At 34.5% G+C, this 18615-nt stretch overlaps 2 protein-coding genes across 2 annotated transcripts; one reads left to right on the forward strand and one right to left on the reverse strand.

Annotated features, from left to right (window-relative positions):
* Nucleotides 1–1563: 1563 nt before the first annotated feature.
* LOC148178663 (uncharacterized) lies at nucleotides 1564–5227 on the forward strand. The gene is made up of 3 exons (XM_088030773.1): nucleotides 1564–1652; nucleotides 1702–1754; nucleotides 4657–5227. Exons 1-3 carry the CDS (start codon nucleotides 1629–1631, stop codon nucleotides 4976–4978), a joined length of 399 nt encoding a protein of 132 aa, XP_087886899.1. The 5' UTR covers nucleotides 1564–1628; the 3' UTR covers nucleotides 4979–5227.
* Nucleotides 5228–15697: 10470 nt separating this feature from the next.
* Nucleotides 15698–17779, reverse strand: LOC148178664 (uncharacterized). Its single transcript, XM_088030012.1, has 5 exons — nucleotides 17665–17779; nucleotides 17526–17615; nucleotides 16345–17480; nucleotides 15933–16088; nucleotides 15698–15882 (listed from the first exon to the last, which is right to left on the reverse strand). The coding sequence occupies exons 3-5, from the start codon at nucleotides 17410–17412 to the stop codon at nucleotides 15817–15819; spliced, it is 1290 nt and encodes a 429-aa protein (XP_087886138.1). The 5' UTR covers nucleotides 17413–17480; nucleotides 17526–17615; nucleotides 17665–17779; the 3' UTR covers nucleotides 15698–15816.
* Between the last annotated feature and the right edge of the window lie 836 nt (nucleotides 17780–18615).

Raw genomic sequence — 18615 nt, forward strand, 5'->3', positions numbered from 1 at the left:
TGGAGAAAAATATTTAATTAACACCAAAAAAATGTGAAAATGTTGACCTAAAGGCGTAGGCTGTTTGACAATAAATTAAAGAAAAATTATCTTTATTTAATTTATAAAAAAAAATATATTTAAATGCAGCTGTTTTATTATTTTTGCTGAAGATAAAAAATTGTAAACAGGCATCATTAGCGCAATATTAGAAAACTCAAAATTTAAATTTTAAATCTGACGCTTAAAATTTAAATTATTGCTAGGGTATGCAGTATTTCAATACTATAAGTTTGGGATGATTTTGTTTAGTTACACTAGAAACGTTTGGAATATTAATGATGTTGAAAAAAAAAACTGTTTTCTATGAAGAACAGGTGAAAACAAAACGAGTTCCAAAGAAAATCTTTCATATATGTATAAAAAAACTAGAAGAAGAAATACAGTTGCTTGAAATATACGCATCATTTCAAGACTAGAGTTGAACTCCGCTATATTGCGCTCGGATATAACGAGAGATCAAATATTATCAGAGAATTTTAACTCACCTACAATTTTTTTTTGTAAATTAAACCCTCTATAGCAATTCTAATTCGGTTAGAGCAAGATGGAATTTTGGAAAAACATCGATATAATGAAACACCACAAACATTTTATAACGTTTTTTGAGAAATATTTTTTCTGAGAAGTGCATTTGATTGACGTGTGATTCTATGGAAATTGTATTGTATTTGGATTTGTTTTTAGTTACAATATTGTTTATGATAGACGCTTTATTAAAAATAAACGTGGACCCCGTTATAACGAGACATTTTAGTGCGCTTTTGGTATCTCGTTATAGCGGGGTTCCACTGTATATTTAAAACGGAACACCCAATAGTTAATTTACATGGTTCAGTTTTTATTGACGAGATGAATTTGTATCGATGCACCTGGAATTTTCTGAATAACGTAATATGTATGACATGCTGTTTGCTTTTTAGTTTCTTTTCTAATTTTATTATTTTATAATTTTATACTACAAGAATTTATTAGTTGTTCCCAACATGTGGATGATAAAATAAGAACTAACTGCTATTACCAATAAACCATCACTATGAGATAGTAAAATTTTACTTGATTTTCTGAGACAATGGGTCATTGTGTAAGACTTAATTTGCTGCTCTATATTATAGTTTAACATTTAATCTGATGATGACTGAAAAGAAAAATACTAATACTAAATACTAATAAAAATTTCTTTTAATTCTCGAGCTTTCCCTAATCCTGTCGCCGCCTCTGTTCCAATCAACACCACAATCCGATCAACAATAATAACCCATCAACTCTCTCATTTTCTATCTCTCTCTCTATGTACCAACATTACTCCAAATAACATTCACCTCTTATCACCAACAAAGTCACTTTTCCTTTCTAACGAAAGTCAAAACATCCAAAAGAAAGATGTACAAGACCATCCCAATATAATTATTTTTCCATCATAGCCTCAGTGCAAATTCAATACGTGTGCTATCAACAACTTCCGAATTTTGCATTCTTCACGTTGATTACTATTATTGCGATGGTGCATGTTATATGGTAATTACGCTTTCCTCAATATTGTGATATAAAGGATGTAACGAAGAATCGGACGTCAGTTTCATAACGACATGGGTCTTCACCGTTTATTACAGGTACGTGCGGTTTTGTCTATAACTCGTGTTTTGACATCTTTGGTTTCAGGTGATGTTTTTAGCACTTGTGACGTTGCCCCACATACGGAGCATTTTTGATCGGTAGGTTTTTAATGCGTCATTGGTTTATAGTTGTAGAAAAATTCGTGTTGTTATAACCACTTTCCATTTATTGGCAATGACTTTTACTCATTTTTTTGCTCGAATTCTTCGTTTATTGTCGTGGTAAATTATCTAATTTCTCGCCTGCTTTCCGCGTAGCAATTAGATTAGATAGAAAATGGGAAAGTCGATTTTGCATAAATTTTTTAAAATTTTACAAATTACGGTTTGATTGGAAATATTAATGGATTTTAAAAAAAGTTGATCACACTTTGTATCCTCTAATTCGCTGAGGGATCTTTTCGAAGAATATATTTCTTAATTTATCTAGTTGTCTTAATTTTGTTTTCTTTACTTTTTTCTTATATTTATACTCATTTATTCGCAACTTTGTTTGATTTAGTCGTTTGTGAATTATGTTTCTTTTATCTGTGTTATGTTTACTTATTATTTATGCATGTTTTTGTATTCCGTACCTTTCTCGAATATCGTTTATTTATTCATTCATACATTTATGCTTTTATGCCTGATAGAAAAAAATAACTAGACAACTCTAGAAGTCCAAAATTTACGTTTCTGTCAAACCGCAAAAGTTTTACATTTTGCTTTATTACTGGGTGCCAGATTTACGTGCAACAATTAATTAAAAAAAAATGCTTACTGACTAAAAATTAAGAAGATTAAACGCCAAGCATAATATTAGCAAATGTCAAACGCTATTGCGTTAGGCGGTTTTTGCTTTCAGATTTTCAAATTTCTTAAAAATTCTAAGTTTGTTGTTAGTTTACTTTGTATTGTTATTCATATTGTCTGATCTCTTGCTTACCAACCGTTTTATATTTCTTATATTCCTCATCACTTAGTTTTTTTTTTCAAAAATAAAAAATTCGATTACAAATTACAGAAAAACTCCATTAAAATCCAATCAGCTGGTAATCGCATCCACTATAGATCCACCTAAAAAGCAAAATTTCTCTCTTTTACTATAATCACAAACCCGGATTACACGACAAAAAACGAACTAGCTTTAGACAACTTAATGAACCTCCTCTAAAAGAAAGTTTCGTTTTTAATCAACGATTTCATCACTTAAATTTCTTTTCGATTGAAATCCCATTTACGAATCAAGTACTGCAATTATTGTCACCGGTTTATTGACTTGCTTAATAAATAATTGAAAGGATGAACGGAAGCCACGTCCTCTTTGCCAACCGTTCAATCAATTTCGATTTGTTATTATTTACTCTCTACAATTTGTTTAGTAATTTCGCGTGAAAGAGATTGCCGGGGAAATGTAGAAAATGCGGTTAGGTTTAATAACCTTTCATTTCTTGGTTAGTTAATAAGTAATAAGCGAGTTTCGATTATTTTGATTCAAGATCAGATTTCCTCCCAAGAAGGAGTGTTTGAATAGTGTTAGGAATGTTAGTAGTTGCAACAAAGTGTTACTAATGATAGTTGATTTCTACTAATGTTATCAACAAGCTCAGTTGATTTTACGAACATTTCCTTGTTTTTTTGATTCGGTGGCTTCACGTCTGTTAAAATGAAGACGTGCTGGCACTCACATATTTTCTGTCTCAGCAGGATTTTTATATGTGCCTTCTCTTGGCCCCACCTCTTGATTTCCAATTATAACAATGTATTCTTGTTCACAATTCATTTATACAAGCAATTTTCTCTTTTCTTCTTTCAATTAACATCTTAAACTCCGCAGTGATTAGAAGTTACATAAAACTGCGATTAATTGCTAGATTTCCTTTTTATAACGAATTTGTATGGACAGAAGTAAAGTATGTGTTACAACGTTAAACGTGAGAGAAATTTATTACTTTTTACGTGTATGCTATAATTACATGACTTCTTGTAGTTGTAAGCATAATTTAGACGTTTCTTGCTTCGTTTCTAAATTTGTTGACCCTAGCATTGTGGTCAAGGTGACATGACAGAACTGGAGCATCTGAGTTCTACTCTTACAATTGCTATTTTGTAATGTATTATTAAATTTGCTTAGTTTGAACAATGTTAGACGGAACTAACAATTAATTTTCCGTACCATAAACGTTACGGTCAAAATTCATTGTCTTAAGGAATTTTAAATTTGTAAAGTTCCGCTTTTAAATTTTGTTTGGCTTGTCACACTAATTTTAAGGTTCGGTTATTTCAAAGTATGAGAATTCCTTTAATTTACATATTTTTAAATTTGCTCAATACTTTTCATTTTGTTATGGAATTATAAATTAATTGATGTCACATACTTTCCTTTCATTAACAATAAACTTTCTTTAATGCTGCTTCCACAAACTTCTACAGGGTGTGTCAAGATATTTTTTTATTTGAACAAAATTGCTGTTTGTTATTCTGTGAATATTTAATAGTATATTAAAACACCGAGTTTCATAAGGCAATTTTTTAGGCACGAATCCAAGTTTATAAAACGAGCGGCAAAGCCGCGAGTTTTATAATGGATGAGTGCCTAAATGGCCTTATGAACGAGGTTTTTATATTATTTTTCCTAATTTGTTCTTGTAACAGAGCTATTTTCGCTATTTTCCAATTCATTTTCAGTGCTAGAATATCCATTTTGATACGGAATGTTAGAATAGCTTTGTTTCCATAGCAACTTGGGAATGTTTAAGATACAAATTAGGAAAAACCATTTAAGGTTTTATATTTTTGTTTTATAGTTTGCGTTTAGATTTTTATAGTTTGGTTCCCTTTTTTAATGATTCTCTTTGGCCACTTTGCATTGCCTGTCAAAAAAGTACTATGAAAATATATGGAGACACAAATTGTATATCAATGCTATTAAGAGATAGACTATTCTTGCCTCCTCTGAAACTGCAACGATGAATCAAGACCGATACTTTATCCCAACTTTTCATAAAATTTCCCTTTGAAGGTCTGTCCATTCGCCGCTGCCCGCTTCCACTGGAATAATCTTCGGATCGCCCATAAAACTAACCCATCCTTTCGACACCGTCGATAAATTCTATCCATTCTATCCACCGAAGAAACCCAAGTACCTCGTTGGTAAATTAACGGATGGTTGGAAGGCACTAGACGGTGAAAAAAAGGAAGTGGAGTTATTCGGACCGGTATCCATCCTCCACGATTTTAATTCACTACCTTCTCATCCTCAATTCGAAGACATCAAACCGGTTACGGAACATATCGAAGACGACCTCAAGTACGATTTTAGGACCAACACGCACTCGATTTAAAAATGGGACAAATTGGAGGCACTGCGGTGGTCGTGGATGACGGCTCCATTTCGGCCCATGGCGGCTGTCAGCGCGGAAAGTTACGGTTAATTATTTTAAATGGGATGAAGATGATCTCGTGGGGCGAAGTGCCGGTTATATGGACAGGGACACTCATTGGTTTATGGTCTAGTTACCATAGTTGTTTTAATTTTACGTTATTGTCTTAATTGCTTGTTAGCTGAAATAATAAAGTTTTATTTATGTTGAGATGATACTTGTAATCTTCTTGTATTTCAAGAATGGCAGTTAAATTGACATTACATGAACTATTGCTCAATTCTTTACTATTTAAACCAGATCACTTTCATTGACTTTCACTGCTGCAGCTGCTGCGCTAAGAAATGAAAGTATCCTTGACAGTGGTCTTTCAAACTGCTGATGCATATGCAGTTCATCGACTTTTTGACAAAGTTGCGAATTTGAAAAAGTGGAACAAACAATTTTGATTATTTTACCATTTTCGTCTCATTCTATTCAACAAATTTTGATTTAATCTAGTTCTCATTCATAGTAATTAGTGACTTTTATAAATTAAAATTGGTGTCAATGAATTACCTTTCTACTCATTAAGTTGATGTTCGGATGAGTTTGTTATAATATAGAAGTAATTAAATATGATTATAATTTCCAATTAACGCCCACGTTTGGATTGTTGTAGGCAACCAAGAATACAAACTTGAAAGAATATTGTCTACGATAGCTCTCAGTAAATAACATACCTATAAAGTGCAGAAGGAAATTGTATGATGTATTTTATTGGATTCAAAATTCTACTTAATTTTTTGCTATATATTTTTTTGAGAATTTGGTTTGAGGTCTGATGTAAAAATCATTAAATCATTGTTTTTTCATTTCTATCAAATTGCTGGAGCGCATCCGCCATTACTGAAAAGTTTATTTTCGAAACCAAAGTAATAACAATTTTAGGTCAAAAATTAAAATTATGAATACATGTTTTTAAAATCTTGAAGTTCTCTTGAGGACTGTTTCAAATAAATGTAAAATTTGAGTTGGAAGGGGTTTGTTTATTCTTATAAACAAACCCCTTTCAACTCAAATTTTAATAAATATATAAATAGCAAAGCATTCTTCTTAATTTTTTAAAAAACTATGTATTACGTGGACTATAAAGGTTTATAAAGGTTTAATCCACTTTAAGAACCAGTTCCAATGTAACCGCAGAATAAATAGATGGTTGCAGACACCGTTCACCTGTTCCATTGGCAGTTTACAACAGGAAGGAATTCCATTTTTTTGTCTCAATAAATGTAATGCCCGGTCCAGTCTGTCTTAGTCGATTTCTAAATGATTGAGGATGAATCATTGTGAAACGTTTCGTCTCTGCACATCTCGTTGGACTGGGAACATATCTGTATGGTATTTTTAGCTTTTGACTTAAAAATTTTGCTATATGTATGTCTATTTTGAGGACATCATCAATTACTGACCTGGCGCATTTAACATTAGCATTTTTTATTTTCTTTTTAATTTTATTTATTTGAACTTGATTCATCAAAATATGTTTTATTGCATCTATTGGAATGGTTTTTGTGCTAAAGCAAACAAATTGTAACTAAATTTAAAAAAAACTGAATTTTTATGTTTTTAGTTTTTTTTTCAACACATAATTCACACTAATTTTTCTAAAATTCGTTAGTAATTTTTATTATTCGAATAACAATATGAAACGGATTTATGAGATAGGTACGTAAAGAAAAAATAAATAATAGATCTAGGGCTGTTGCTGGCAACATTTTTTAGTTTGTATTTACACTTACTTTGAGTTTAATCCCAGTGTTTTAGGTATAAACTATACATATTTATAAATTCATAATTATTTTCTTGCATACATAAAGCAGTTAAGAGTAATGAAGAGAAACCATCGTAAGAATTTCTCTCCTAATTTTTACGTACTCACAAATTATTGCTAGTCAATAAAGAAGTAGTATAACGCAATTAGCATGAAATGAATGTGTGATTATTTAAATATTTATTGTTTTGTAATTTAGACAAAGGCACTACTTATAAGTGTTTTCCTGTAGACAGAGTACTAAGAAAGAAAGTTGATAAATATTTTTGACCGGTCTGTAAAGTTAGTTGCCTAAAATTTGTTTCAATTTAAATGAAGCAATATTTCAAAATATTTTTGTTATGTAGGTATTTGCATTTCGCTCATAATTGCGAGCAACAAACAATACTTTTGTGTACTTGTAAGTACAAGTCAAAGTCAATGGTCTTAAAATTTGTGGTTTTTACAGGGTCATTTTAAGTTACAAAAATAAATAAAAATTACTTCTCCGAATTCAGTTAAAAAATGACACTCGTTTTATCACTAAAATATGACAAAATAAAATGTAAAATTAAACACATTTGCTTCTACATAGTTGCAAAAATAAAAATTTTTGTCGATGTTGATTGGTTTTGTAAGCATGCAACTCTGTTCTTTATTTATTCTTTCATTGTATGTAATTGGTTTCTTAAATATTTACAGACAGAAGCTCTTTGTTGTGCTTTGGAAAATATTAGCAACATTTGTACCAATTTCTCTCTCTATTGATGTTATCTAACAAAGGCGTAATTTTTCCAAATTGGGTCACTAAACTCTTATCCATAGTCGTCTCCAATTAATCACAATTATGATGCAGACAATAATTTCCGAAGTCGATTTCACCTTCATCCTCGATGACCCATTCTGACCACTTTTACTCAAGCCTGCGGCAATAAAAGCTGATAATATCTAACACGCAATTATGTAAATTTCTCGCGCAGACAAATCAGAAATTGTAAAAGACACTACAAGCTTACCATAAAAGTAAAAATAACAGTGATGTATGTTTGTTTGCAACGTATTTTTCCACTCTAGAAATTTCTATTGTCATCACATTTACATTTTAAGTTTTAAGGAGTCGCAACAGTCGACCATCAGCGATACCAATCTCGATTGACTTTCTTTTCATCTCCCCCAACTTGAAATTTAATTAAGATCGAGCTAATTATTAAAAACCCCAACACAATCAAGTGAAACCGCTTCTGTTTTGTAAAGTCGGTGAAAGCACGCATCCGAAAGATGTCGAAGGCGAAATACAATACCGGTAATAATATTGGGAAACCTGCAGTAAAATGGAATTTTCTCTGGCACAAAATGCGATTACTTTCGATTTAAATGGTTTGCGATGTTGTGTTGAGAGTAACGCATGGTTGGAGCTCCACTGCCCTAAAAGTGAAGGAAATGTGAGCTATGGGAACGACGAGGAAGCGAAAGTAAGGTTGTTATGCCATCGTGAGAAGTTTAGATTAGGTGGAAATGAGTGATGTTCATCCTGAGGTCACTAACTTGCAGTTTCTATTATATATATTGAGGTTTCGTGAATTTGATGATAGGTAATTGTGGAATCCTTGTGAGAAATGAGACCTTCACTGGGCGGAATTATGTAAAAGTGTAGTTGATGGTACTTCCTAGATTTTGTAGGTCGAAGAACTTCTAAAAATGAATATATTTTTAATCAATTAATCGTTAAAGTAGATTTTTTAAAAATTTCTTTTTTTAGCATACTTAAAATTCGTTCTTAATGTCTTGAATGACTCCAGTTTTACAAATCAAATGCTAATAAAATTTCTACAGGAAATCCGTTTATCCGAACTTGATGGGACATGATTAGCGAAAGTCGAATATATGCACTTTTTAAAGAAGTTTGACAATCAGTAAATACAAAACATATACAGGTGTGCAGTAGGTGCCCCCGTGCACTGACAAAGAATTTGTATAGTATAGTATAGTATAGTAAAAACAATTAATTATTTTCAATCATTTCAGAGAGAAACACGGCTATTTTTATTTCAGTTTACTGAAAGCGAGTACAGTAGTACTTAGCAGTAGCTAAGACAGATATTTATTGTTTAACTACTTGTAAACAGAAAATTATATAATAAAGCACTGACAGACAGAAAAAGAGCAAACTAATTACGAACAAAACAGAAACTGGTAAATATTAATTCATCGACACCATAATGCAAAGCTGGAAACGACTTTGAAAAATACTTAAGAATTATGTGCGTGATATTTATAATAGATACTTTATGATTAAGTATGTAAAATAGAATTAATAAGAGCTCAACTAGATGGGTCAAAACCGCAAATTGTTTTAATTTGTTTAAATTGAAACGAAATAACTATTCTATCAAATACCTACGCAAATAAAACATGGGTGTTGAACAAAAAACCAAAATGTAAAATCCAAGCAATAGAGACGATATAAGAAGGAAAGTTACAGGTGATGGGAAAAACTTTGAATTAACAGTGCACTGAGTCAAATCGAACAACCACAAAGACAATGCTTGAACACAGGAAGATTATTAAGTCGAAACAATGTGCGAAAAGTATGGAATTTTACAAAAATGGCCAAAAGAAGAAGTGGTGGATCTTACATGGAGTGGAAAACAGAGATCAATTAACAAGTGGAAGGAGGATGTAACACGTCCCGGAGTGTGATAATTTGGTTTGTATTTTGTATGAGAAACCTTATTTCATGTTGAACTTTATGTTTTATCATTTGGGGTAAATGGATTATTTCTTTATATTACCACGATTCCCGGCACTTGGCTTGACGGACCATCCAAAACATAAAAATTCTAAACTTTATTGCTTAAGTATTTTTTTTATTCTCATTTATACAATTTGGTAAACCTGATTTGCCCAGAAGCCCCCTTTTATGGGATACTTTAAAATCCTATAAAATATACGAATGATGTCTTACTAAAAATAAGTTCTATTGTGGCAAACAAACACTAAATTGTATGTTCATTATATTGAAAATTTACATTTTTTGAAGTTTTTGAATAAGAACTAAGAAAAAAAATGCTATTCTGGAATTAGTCTTTACTATTATCTAATAGACAAAACAGAGAATACCCGTTTTTGACCTTTTTAAGTTTTCATTGATGCGAAGGCTTAATAATTCCATTATCTTGAATTTAAGTTTCAACTCTTACTTCCTTAGATTCGCATTACTATTACTCCGTTGTTATGAAATCACTACTTTATCTGTGTCTGTTTAATTGACGATCATTAAATATTAATGAATTTATGTTTCTAGGAGTTTTCTCCAAAGAGAGAATGAATAAAAGTAAAAAAAATTGGTAATTACTTCACCAGATATGATGATAGCAATCAAGTTCCCTATCGATTGATTCACTGTTAATTTGAATTTAATGAATCGTTTTTATTAGTTCAGTGAATAGAATACTCATTAAATAAATAACGTGTTACAGAACCGATTCGTTGACCTTAATCGAATTCTCCACCTTTTCAGATATGATAACGAATATAAAAAGTAGGTAAGATAATATTATTAAACTCTTTATTCAACTTCCTATTGCTGACAGTTATAAATAAGCGAGTTTGGTATTCCTGGCGGTAAGAAGAGATCGTAAAATCAATTTTAGTAGAACAAACGTGACGCTTAATAGAAATTGGATTATTTTAAAGAAAACTAAGTTTATATTGTTATTTATTTTTATTCAGTAGAGTGGCATCTGCTAAATGGCCACCATAATAATAAATAAACAAAAAGAATTCCCAGAGTAGGTATTTCCGCTCTGTTGAACATAGAAGTGATAATGACAAGATGCAAATAAATTCATTATCTGTGCATAAGTTACTAGTATAACAATAAAGATGAAATTTAATTACAATGTTGATGAAAATTAAATGAAAAGAAACGTTGCTTACCTAAGTAGCGGTAAAAGTTAAAGCGAAATTTTGCAGTTTTCATAATTTTGGGGCTGTCGTAATGTCGCGAAAGCGTGAATGAACTTGAATTGGTCAAGGTCCAACGTACGGTGTAGTCGATTTGTAATTCATTCAGATAGAAGTTGCGATATGAAACGGTACAATAAGTTACACCCACTTAAAAAGTGTTTATTTATTTGGTGGTCAATGTCAGAAGTGAAGGATAAATGAGGTGGGAGGTAAATTGATGCCGAACTTAATTGTTATCTGAAGCTACCATCTAAATTAATTTGTAATTAGATGTAGGTAATTTTTCATCTAAGAGTTACTGGACATAAAAAAAATAAAGACCAGAGATTTATACAGTAGTTAATTAAAAAAAACAAACTTTAGATACAGTGGAAAATATCACGTCATCATCATCATCACTACGTTGAACGAAAACACTGACAAATTTAATGAAAATTTTTACAAGTTTTTAACATACCAACAATTTATTTCTTCCTGAGTAAAAAATGCATGATAAAGTAACGCATCGAGTGAAAGAGAGTTCAATAAAAAGACACATCTCATTTGCGGGGAAAGTGACATAAACCAAGTAAAACTTAACAGCAATAAATAGTTGCAACTAAACTCTTTTTCATGTCGGAACAATGGACACGAAAATTTTCTTGAAAGTGTCAAAGTTCGAGATCAAGTCCAACGCTCTTCAGTTTTCACTACTTCATCTCAATTAATGTAATGACCGTGATCCGCCTAATTAATAACTCTTTACCTCTCCGTGCGAAATTCGGTTTTTCCATCTCACCAACAATAATGCGCGAATGTGAAACTCTTATTCTCACGCATACATTCCCTGTATTAAACCTTCACGTTCTTACGTAATTTTATGATTTTCGGACCGCCTCCTCCTAAAGAAAGCATGTGCTAAGTGTTTAGTATCTAGCACTTGTCGAAAAAAAGAAAGTCTATTGTTAGTATATGCAATAAATGGCCAAAGGGTCATCGAGGGTAACCTGAGAAAGTGCTATTGGATTTCGTCCGCTTTTAAATTGGGAAGATGCAGTTGCAGAGATGTATTAAATATTACTGGGCAAAGAAAGTCCGACGTCTTTTCCTTTCACTTGATTTCCAAACGATGGGATCACCCTTTGACATACCGGCAGCTTTCACATGTTTATGCCATCTGCGCTGGAATAATGTTGGATGATTCAATTGTTTGGAAAAACGCGGTTTCTTGACGGAAAAATTTTGTAAAGATTTTTTTGGAAATAGGCACAAACTACCTCTACAAAATTGTTTTATTTAATTTTTTTTTAAATAACTATAATTTTGAAGAATTGATAATTCTAAATTGAAGTTTTAAATTTGATGATTGTCATTTTTAATGATGTTAAATTAATTGACTAATAAGTTACCCAAAGCGAACAGAAACTTTGTACGTCGTGATAAATTTTATCTTATACAGAGTGATTAATAAAAGGCGCCCATGAGAAAAGCACCATGTCTTTTTTTGTTAAACCATCTTAGAAACCTAAGTCAAATTAATCTAAACCTATTCTGTTTCACAATACGGATTTTTTCAAAAGAAAAAAATGACAATGCTGCTCAACACTTTCTAATAAAATTTTACATTCGGCAGTCTCCGTTACTAATACTAAAAGTTTTACAATGTTGCAACATTGAAAATTTTTCTACAAAGCCAAGAAATCTTACTATTAAAGTTTAAAGAAACTGGTTTAAGGCACTTTTTTCCGTTTTTTGATCAGAATATCGTCAACTATAAAAAAACTAATCTACAACAATAAAATTGTTCTAAAATTTTTAAACAAATGGAGATTGAAGAAAGATTGTACTCCTATCTTACAATTAGTTTAAAACATATTTCTTTTTGGTTTGTAATTTTGGAAACAAAAAAAAAATTAGCTGCAATATGGTAGGTAGCACGGGAGTCTATTAAAATTGCGAAAGCAAACAAGTTGAACATGTTTGCACGTGTTCCACTTTCTGTAAAAATTAAATTAGACTGTCAAAGAATTTAGTGATTTTTATTTTTGAATTTCGTTAATCTTGCAGGTTTTAGACAAAATACACTGTTATTCTTATAATCATCTGTGTAATAATATAAAAATAATAATAAGTAATAAATAAAAATTTGTTTATATATAAGTAAACATTTGTAATATTTATTTCAATAAATGATCGAAGATAAAGTATAGTAGTAAACTCGAATGTTATGGCCCATAATATAATAATATACCTACTATATTTTTTATTTTTTACACTTTTGACGAAAGAAATAGTCTATTTTTTAGGTTATTAGATCAGGTAATAAAAATTACCATATAGTGTGAAATAACTACAACAAGGACCAATTATTCATAATTGCAATATTAGACGGTGGGACTAATTAAGCACTAAAAATGATTAGTACTCCCATTTTAATTATTTGGTAGAATTTGTTAATTAAAAGGTTTAATTAATTAGATGTTCACTTACAGAAAAAACTTCAAAGCAAATTTCGTTCATTTCTACGAGGAAATATTAAACTACAAATCTGTAATTTTATCATGAGCTTCTTCCTAGTTTCTTTAATTAAGCACCTGTGTAATTATAATGTTATCAGAAGAGTACTTTTATTACAATGGTCTTACCAAATTTCCTGGTTTATTCTGCTTTTTTCTTTAGCAAAAAATATTACATAAAAATGTATTCTGAAGAGGCTTCTATCAAAAAGTACCATCTTGAACTTTACTCTTCGTCCGTTCGACGACCTCTCTTTCACTCTCACTGGCGAAATTGAAGCTTCTCTGGGTCAGGGCCAATACCAGCACCAGTAGGAAACTCATTGTACGTGTATCCCCACGTTAGCCCCCACTGTATGAGAACTCCTCATTATCAGCAAGACAAACTTATCGAGAGAGATCTTCTCTATAAAACGTGGGGTTTTCGGAATTTCAAAACATTGCGGTTTGTGATACTGCAGCAAATCAACCGGTGTAGTCTTGGGGAAGTCGCTGTAGATGGCTTCCAAGTTGCTCGTGAGTGTTTGGAGGTTTTCGCTATAAAGGATTTTATAAAATTTGTGTTTGCAGGGGTTGGTGCTTTTGGCGGCGTTGGTTGCCTACAGCGCGGCCACTTTTGGAAAAGAACAGTAAGTGAAGATTTTGAAAAAGAAAGATTTTTAAGTGAAAACAGAAAACTCTTGTTACATTGAACTTGATATAAACCAGTTCTTTTAAAACAAAGCACACTTTATTCAGAACTTCTTAGATTTTCTCTATTATTTTTTTTAACTTGTGTTTATTAATAACGCACAATTATTATTTTACAGTGTGCACATAAGAATCCACGTTCCCGAGGCCTCTCATCATAAAGAAGTAGTACATGTCCACGACGATCACCACCATCACGACCATCACGATGATGGTGGCGGCTTCGGAGGTGGTTTTGGCGGAGGCTTCGGCGGTGGCGGCGGCGGCGGCGGTCATCACCACGGTGGTGGCGGTGATGGAGGCAAAATAATAATTTTGCAGTCTGATGGAGGCGGCCACGGCGGTGGCGGTGGATTCGGAGGAGGCTTTGGAGGAGGTATTTATAATTAAAAAATTTAATTTCGACATTTTATTTTTATGTAATTGTAGGACACGATGATCACCACGGAGGTGGTGGAGGTTTCGGAGGCGGATTTGGAGGTGGATTTGGAGGTGGACACGATGATCACCACGGCGGAGGCGGGGGCGGTTTCGGCGGAGGTTTCGGAGGAGGTAACATTTGCCCGTAAAACAGACAATAACTGTGTTTTTACTACAATAATCATTTTTAGATGATCACCACGGTGGCGGAGGCGGAGGCTACGGTGGTGGTGGTGGATTTGGCGGTGGATTTGGAGGCGGCGGCCACGACGACCACCACGGCGGTGGTGGGGGAGGATACGGTGGCGGCAGCGGATTTGGAGGAGGATTTGGCGGTGGACACGATGATCACCACGGTGGTGGTGGAGGAGGATACGGAGGCGGTGGCGGATTTGGAGGTGGTTTTGGAGGCGGCCACGATGATCACCACGGAGGTGGTGGTGGCGGCGGATTTGGAGGTGGTTTCGGAGGAGGTTTTGGAGGCGGCCACGACGATCACCACGGAGGAGGTGGTGGTGGTGGATACGGAGGTGGCGGCGGATTTGGCGGAGGTAAAATCATCGTTATCTGTCTAAATAAATTTATCTAATTCTATGTTTTATAGGTCACGATGACCATCACGGAGGCGGCGGCGGCGGCGGGTATGGTGGTGGAGGCGGCTTCGGAGGCGGATTTGGCGGCGGCGGCCACGACGACCACCACGGTGGAGGTGGTGGTGGTGGATACGGAGGTGGCGGTGGATTCGGAGGAGGATTTGGCGGCGGCCACGACGACCACCACGGTGGAGGTGGTGGTGGAGGATACGGAGGTGGCGGCGGATTTGGAGGCGGATTCGGAGGAGGCCATCATGATCACCACGGAGGTGGCGGTGGCGGCGGAGGATATGGAGGCGGCGGTGGATTTGGCGGAGGCGGCGGTGGATTCGGTGGAGGTCACGATCACCACGGTGGTGGTGGCGGCGGCGGCGGCGGTTATGGAGGCGGACATGGTGGCGGAGGTTCCGGCCATACCACTGTTATCCTCAAAAGCTTCGGAGGCGGAGGCGGAGGATTTGGAGGAGGAGGTGGACACGGAGGAGGCGGTCACCACGGAGGTGGTGGCGGATTTGGAGGGGGTTATGGCGGAGGCGGCGGTGGCGGCCATGGCCATCATGGTGGCTACGATTAGCCTGAATATGCCAAAAGTACCTAAAGTCTGTCATTTTTAGATTAAGCTCATAATTTATCATCTCTCATCGTGTCCATGTGCGTGTGTTTGTGTCATTGTAAATATTGTTATAATTTTGTTAATAATATATTTTTTTAATAAAACATCTACATAACAACGAGTTTTATTTACACTGATTGTTCTGCAAGAAGTCCACGCACAGTCGGTGTCGTGCCAAAATCCAACAGATAAGAAATCGTGCTGCCAAAATTTATAATCGCAAACAATTATTCTTCTTTTGGAATTTCAAACTGTAAAGCTACTAGAACATATGTCAAAATGTTGGCCGAAATCTGAAACAAATAGCTTGAGGAAAGGACAATTAACTAAAAAAAATATATACAGGTCCAGCAATTCCCAAATCGATAGTGAAGACCCCGCTAGCAGTTAATGGCCGATGTTGCTTCAATTTCTCAATAAAGAGCCGCACCTGCTGGTGTTCCTCAAGCGAAGAAATCCGGGTGGAATATTCCAGCAGAAAATTATTCAAACCTTGTATCTGAAGAACAACCATTAAAATAACATTAGACACAAATCTAGCGACGCCTGATTTCTTTCGGACACATAAAAATGTTATTTTTGGAACAAAAACTCATACACCGTTAATCAAACTCGCTTTCCTTCACTTTCCTCCGATTATGATTTTTAAATTTCATGTATATCCATGCATTATGATTATCATTAGCTTTCCAATTAAATAAACAAAGATTTCAAACATCTGCTGTCTAATTAAATGTTTTCCATTTATAACTTACCATATTTTTCAGTTGCTGAGCGTTCTTGAGAAATAGAAAAATCCCCAAAGAGTGCATTACGACGAAAAGGCAATTGACCACATGAATACTGCTGGCTTGAGGAGCTTTGAAAGAGAAAGCCATGTACACTATAACAGCGTACCATTGAACGATCAAGACTGTTAACTCGACGACGGTATGGCACAGAAACTGAGGGTTCATGCAATCGTTGATTTCGTACATCACCAAGCTGATATCTTCGTGTAGAATTCTCAAAAACTCCACAACTTCTGCTTGGGGAAGTTTAGCGAGACGACCCGAACATGGATGTTCTTCTTTGCAGAGCTTGTAAGTTATCAAACCGAAGAAATCGCGGGTATTGTTGGTCTCATTAATACCTTTCATAGGGTGCACAGGGGTGTACTTTAGACAGCTGATAGTCAGCTTTTCAAAACATGCTAAAATTCCGATAAATATAGAAATAATCGTCAAAAAAACAGCGTAGAAAACAAATGAAATATTGTGAAGTAGCTTGTTGATGAAAAAGTTGTAGTCAAAGTCGGTTTCATAGGTTTGAGAGAAGTGAAGGAAAGTGAGGAGCCCTGCTTGAAGAAGAATGGCAAGGAGAAGAACACCAACGAAGTAGTATTCAATAGTTTGAACCACTTTCATGGACGATTGACAGAAAATTCCCTCTCTAAGCACCGAATCAAACTTATTGAGGGTCTTCACCCATCTTGGAAAGCGATACAAGTTGAGGGCTGTCAAGATAATAATGTACACCCCGTATATAGCATCAGTGATATTATTTAATAAAATTGGTAAAGACTTGGTCTTAGTAAGGTGCAAGAAATCGATAGAGTGGATTATTTGGAATGACAGAAGAGCAATAATGATAAGCGCCACACAGATCCACAAGGCTGACTTGCGGAAGATACATTTACCATTTTTATGGTCGGCTACAATGGGCATAAACCCAATAACCTTTGAAAGTGTCAACATAGGCATAAACATCTTGCAGAGACATATTGATTTCTTTTTAATTTCGAAGACTGGGCTTGTGGTGACGTGTTTGGTGCCGGTGTACATGTTTAGTTAGCCCAAGAAGCGTGGAATTGCAGCGCGACCAAGACGTAGGTGACCACAGTTCCCGAAATCTAAAAACTTTTAAGCATTTAATCACCAACAGCAGTAACACTCACCGAAGCTAGAAGTCTTGTGCCTACAGTAAAAATGTCCGACGCTCGCAACACCGGCTTCTGAATAGTTAGTGTCGTTATCAGCACCTCCACCTATAATAAAATTAGCGTCGATGTTCGATACCAATTGATAAACACGCACCTGTGCTGCCTCGGCGGCGGTCAATTTACTAATTGGATATTTGAACAGGAACGACAGGATATCTTCACTCTAGAACAAATAGTTTTATCTGATTATGTCGAAGCTAATAGTTGAATAAATGTTGATGGACGGTCGCTTAATGATGATTGTGGGAGTTCAGGGCCGCCACAATTATAATGTCTCCTCAGAGAAACAATAGACACATTTTACTAATTAATGCGGGGGTGCTTCCGTCAAAAATTAATATCTTACCATTTCTTCTAAGTACGACATTGTTAAATCAAGTAAAATCCCCCCGCTGATCTGGAGAAAAGAAATACCTAGGAATAAAATCTGGAAGAAGTCTAAATTGTAATTGGTCCAGACGAGGAGAAAACAGAAATATATGCTCGATACAATGAAAATGACTGCATTTATGTTTGCCAGAACGAGAGGCAATCCCAACAGTTTTGCCATTTGGTTGAAATTAAGCATGAGACTGTGATACATGCGACGCAGAATTTGTAGTCTATGTTCCAGAACTTGTGTCTTTGTAGTCATGACATTTTTAATTGCTTCTTGGTTGACTCTGAAAAACGTTATGTAAAGCCGAAAATAAATTATAACTTGATATTCCATGACGGTGAAAGCGAAAATACAAATTTCATAAGCCGAAATAAGAACCAAGTTCTTCCTGCCAGATTCAACAATCGCAAAAATCAGAAAAATTGTTTGTAATCCAAACAAATATATCACGAAGAAAATATTGGTAGTAAAATAGTTTTTCACACTTTTTTCTCCCAAAATTTCACTAATCCCATAATAAAATTTCTCATTTTTAATAGCAATCAGCCCGTTGCTGTTAAAGACCATCATTTCCGTTGCGGAACTCATTAGCATCATCGCCATAAGAACGTAAAACATCATTAATACTCGAGTCAAAATCAACACTTTTTCTATGTACAAATGTGG

This window comes from Gnatocerus cornutus, chromosome 2 (genome assembly GCF_029298725.1).
Source record: "Gnatocerus cornutus isolate USDA-ARS CGAHR chromosome 2, icGnaCorn1.1, whole genome shotgun sequence".
Lineage (NCBI taxonomy): Eukaryota > Metazoa > Arthropoda > Insecta > Coleoptera > Tenebrionidae > Gnatocerus > Gnatocerus cornutus.

Bases quoted from the DNA above. Each gene is read 5' to 3' on its own strand.
- LOC148178663 (XM_088030773.1), top strand. From the start codon at position 1,629: ATGGGTCTTCACCGTTTATTACAG. The intron at 1,653-1,701 runs GTACGTGCGGTT...CTTTGGTTTCAG, and splicing joins GTCTTCACCGTTTATTACAG to GTGATGTTTTTAGCACTTGT. The intron at 1,755-4,656 runs GTAGGTTTTTAA...TTCCCTTTGAAG, and splicing joins ATACGGAGCATTTTTGATCG to GTCTGTCCATTCGCCGCTGC.
- LOC148178664 (XM_088030012.1), bottom strand. From the start codon at position 17,412: ATGTACACCGGCACCAAACACGTCACCACAAGCCCAGTCTTCGAAATT. The intron at 16,089-16,344 runs GTAAGTTATAAA...GTTGTTCTTCAG, and splicing joins CTCAGCAACTGAAAAATATG to ATACAAGGTTTGAATAATTT. The intron at 15,883-15,932 runs GTATATATTTTT...TATTTGTTTCAG, and splicing joins ATTTGGGAATTGCTGGACCT to ATTTCGGCCAACATTTTGAC.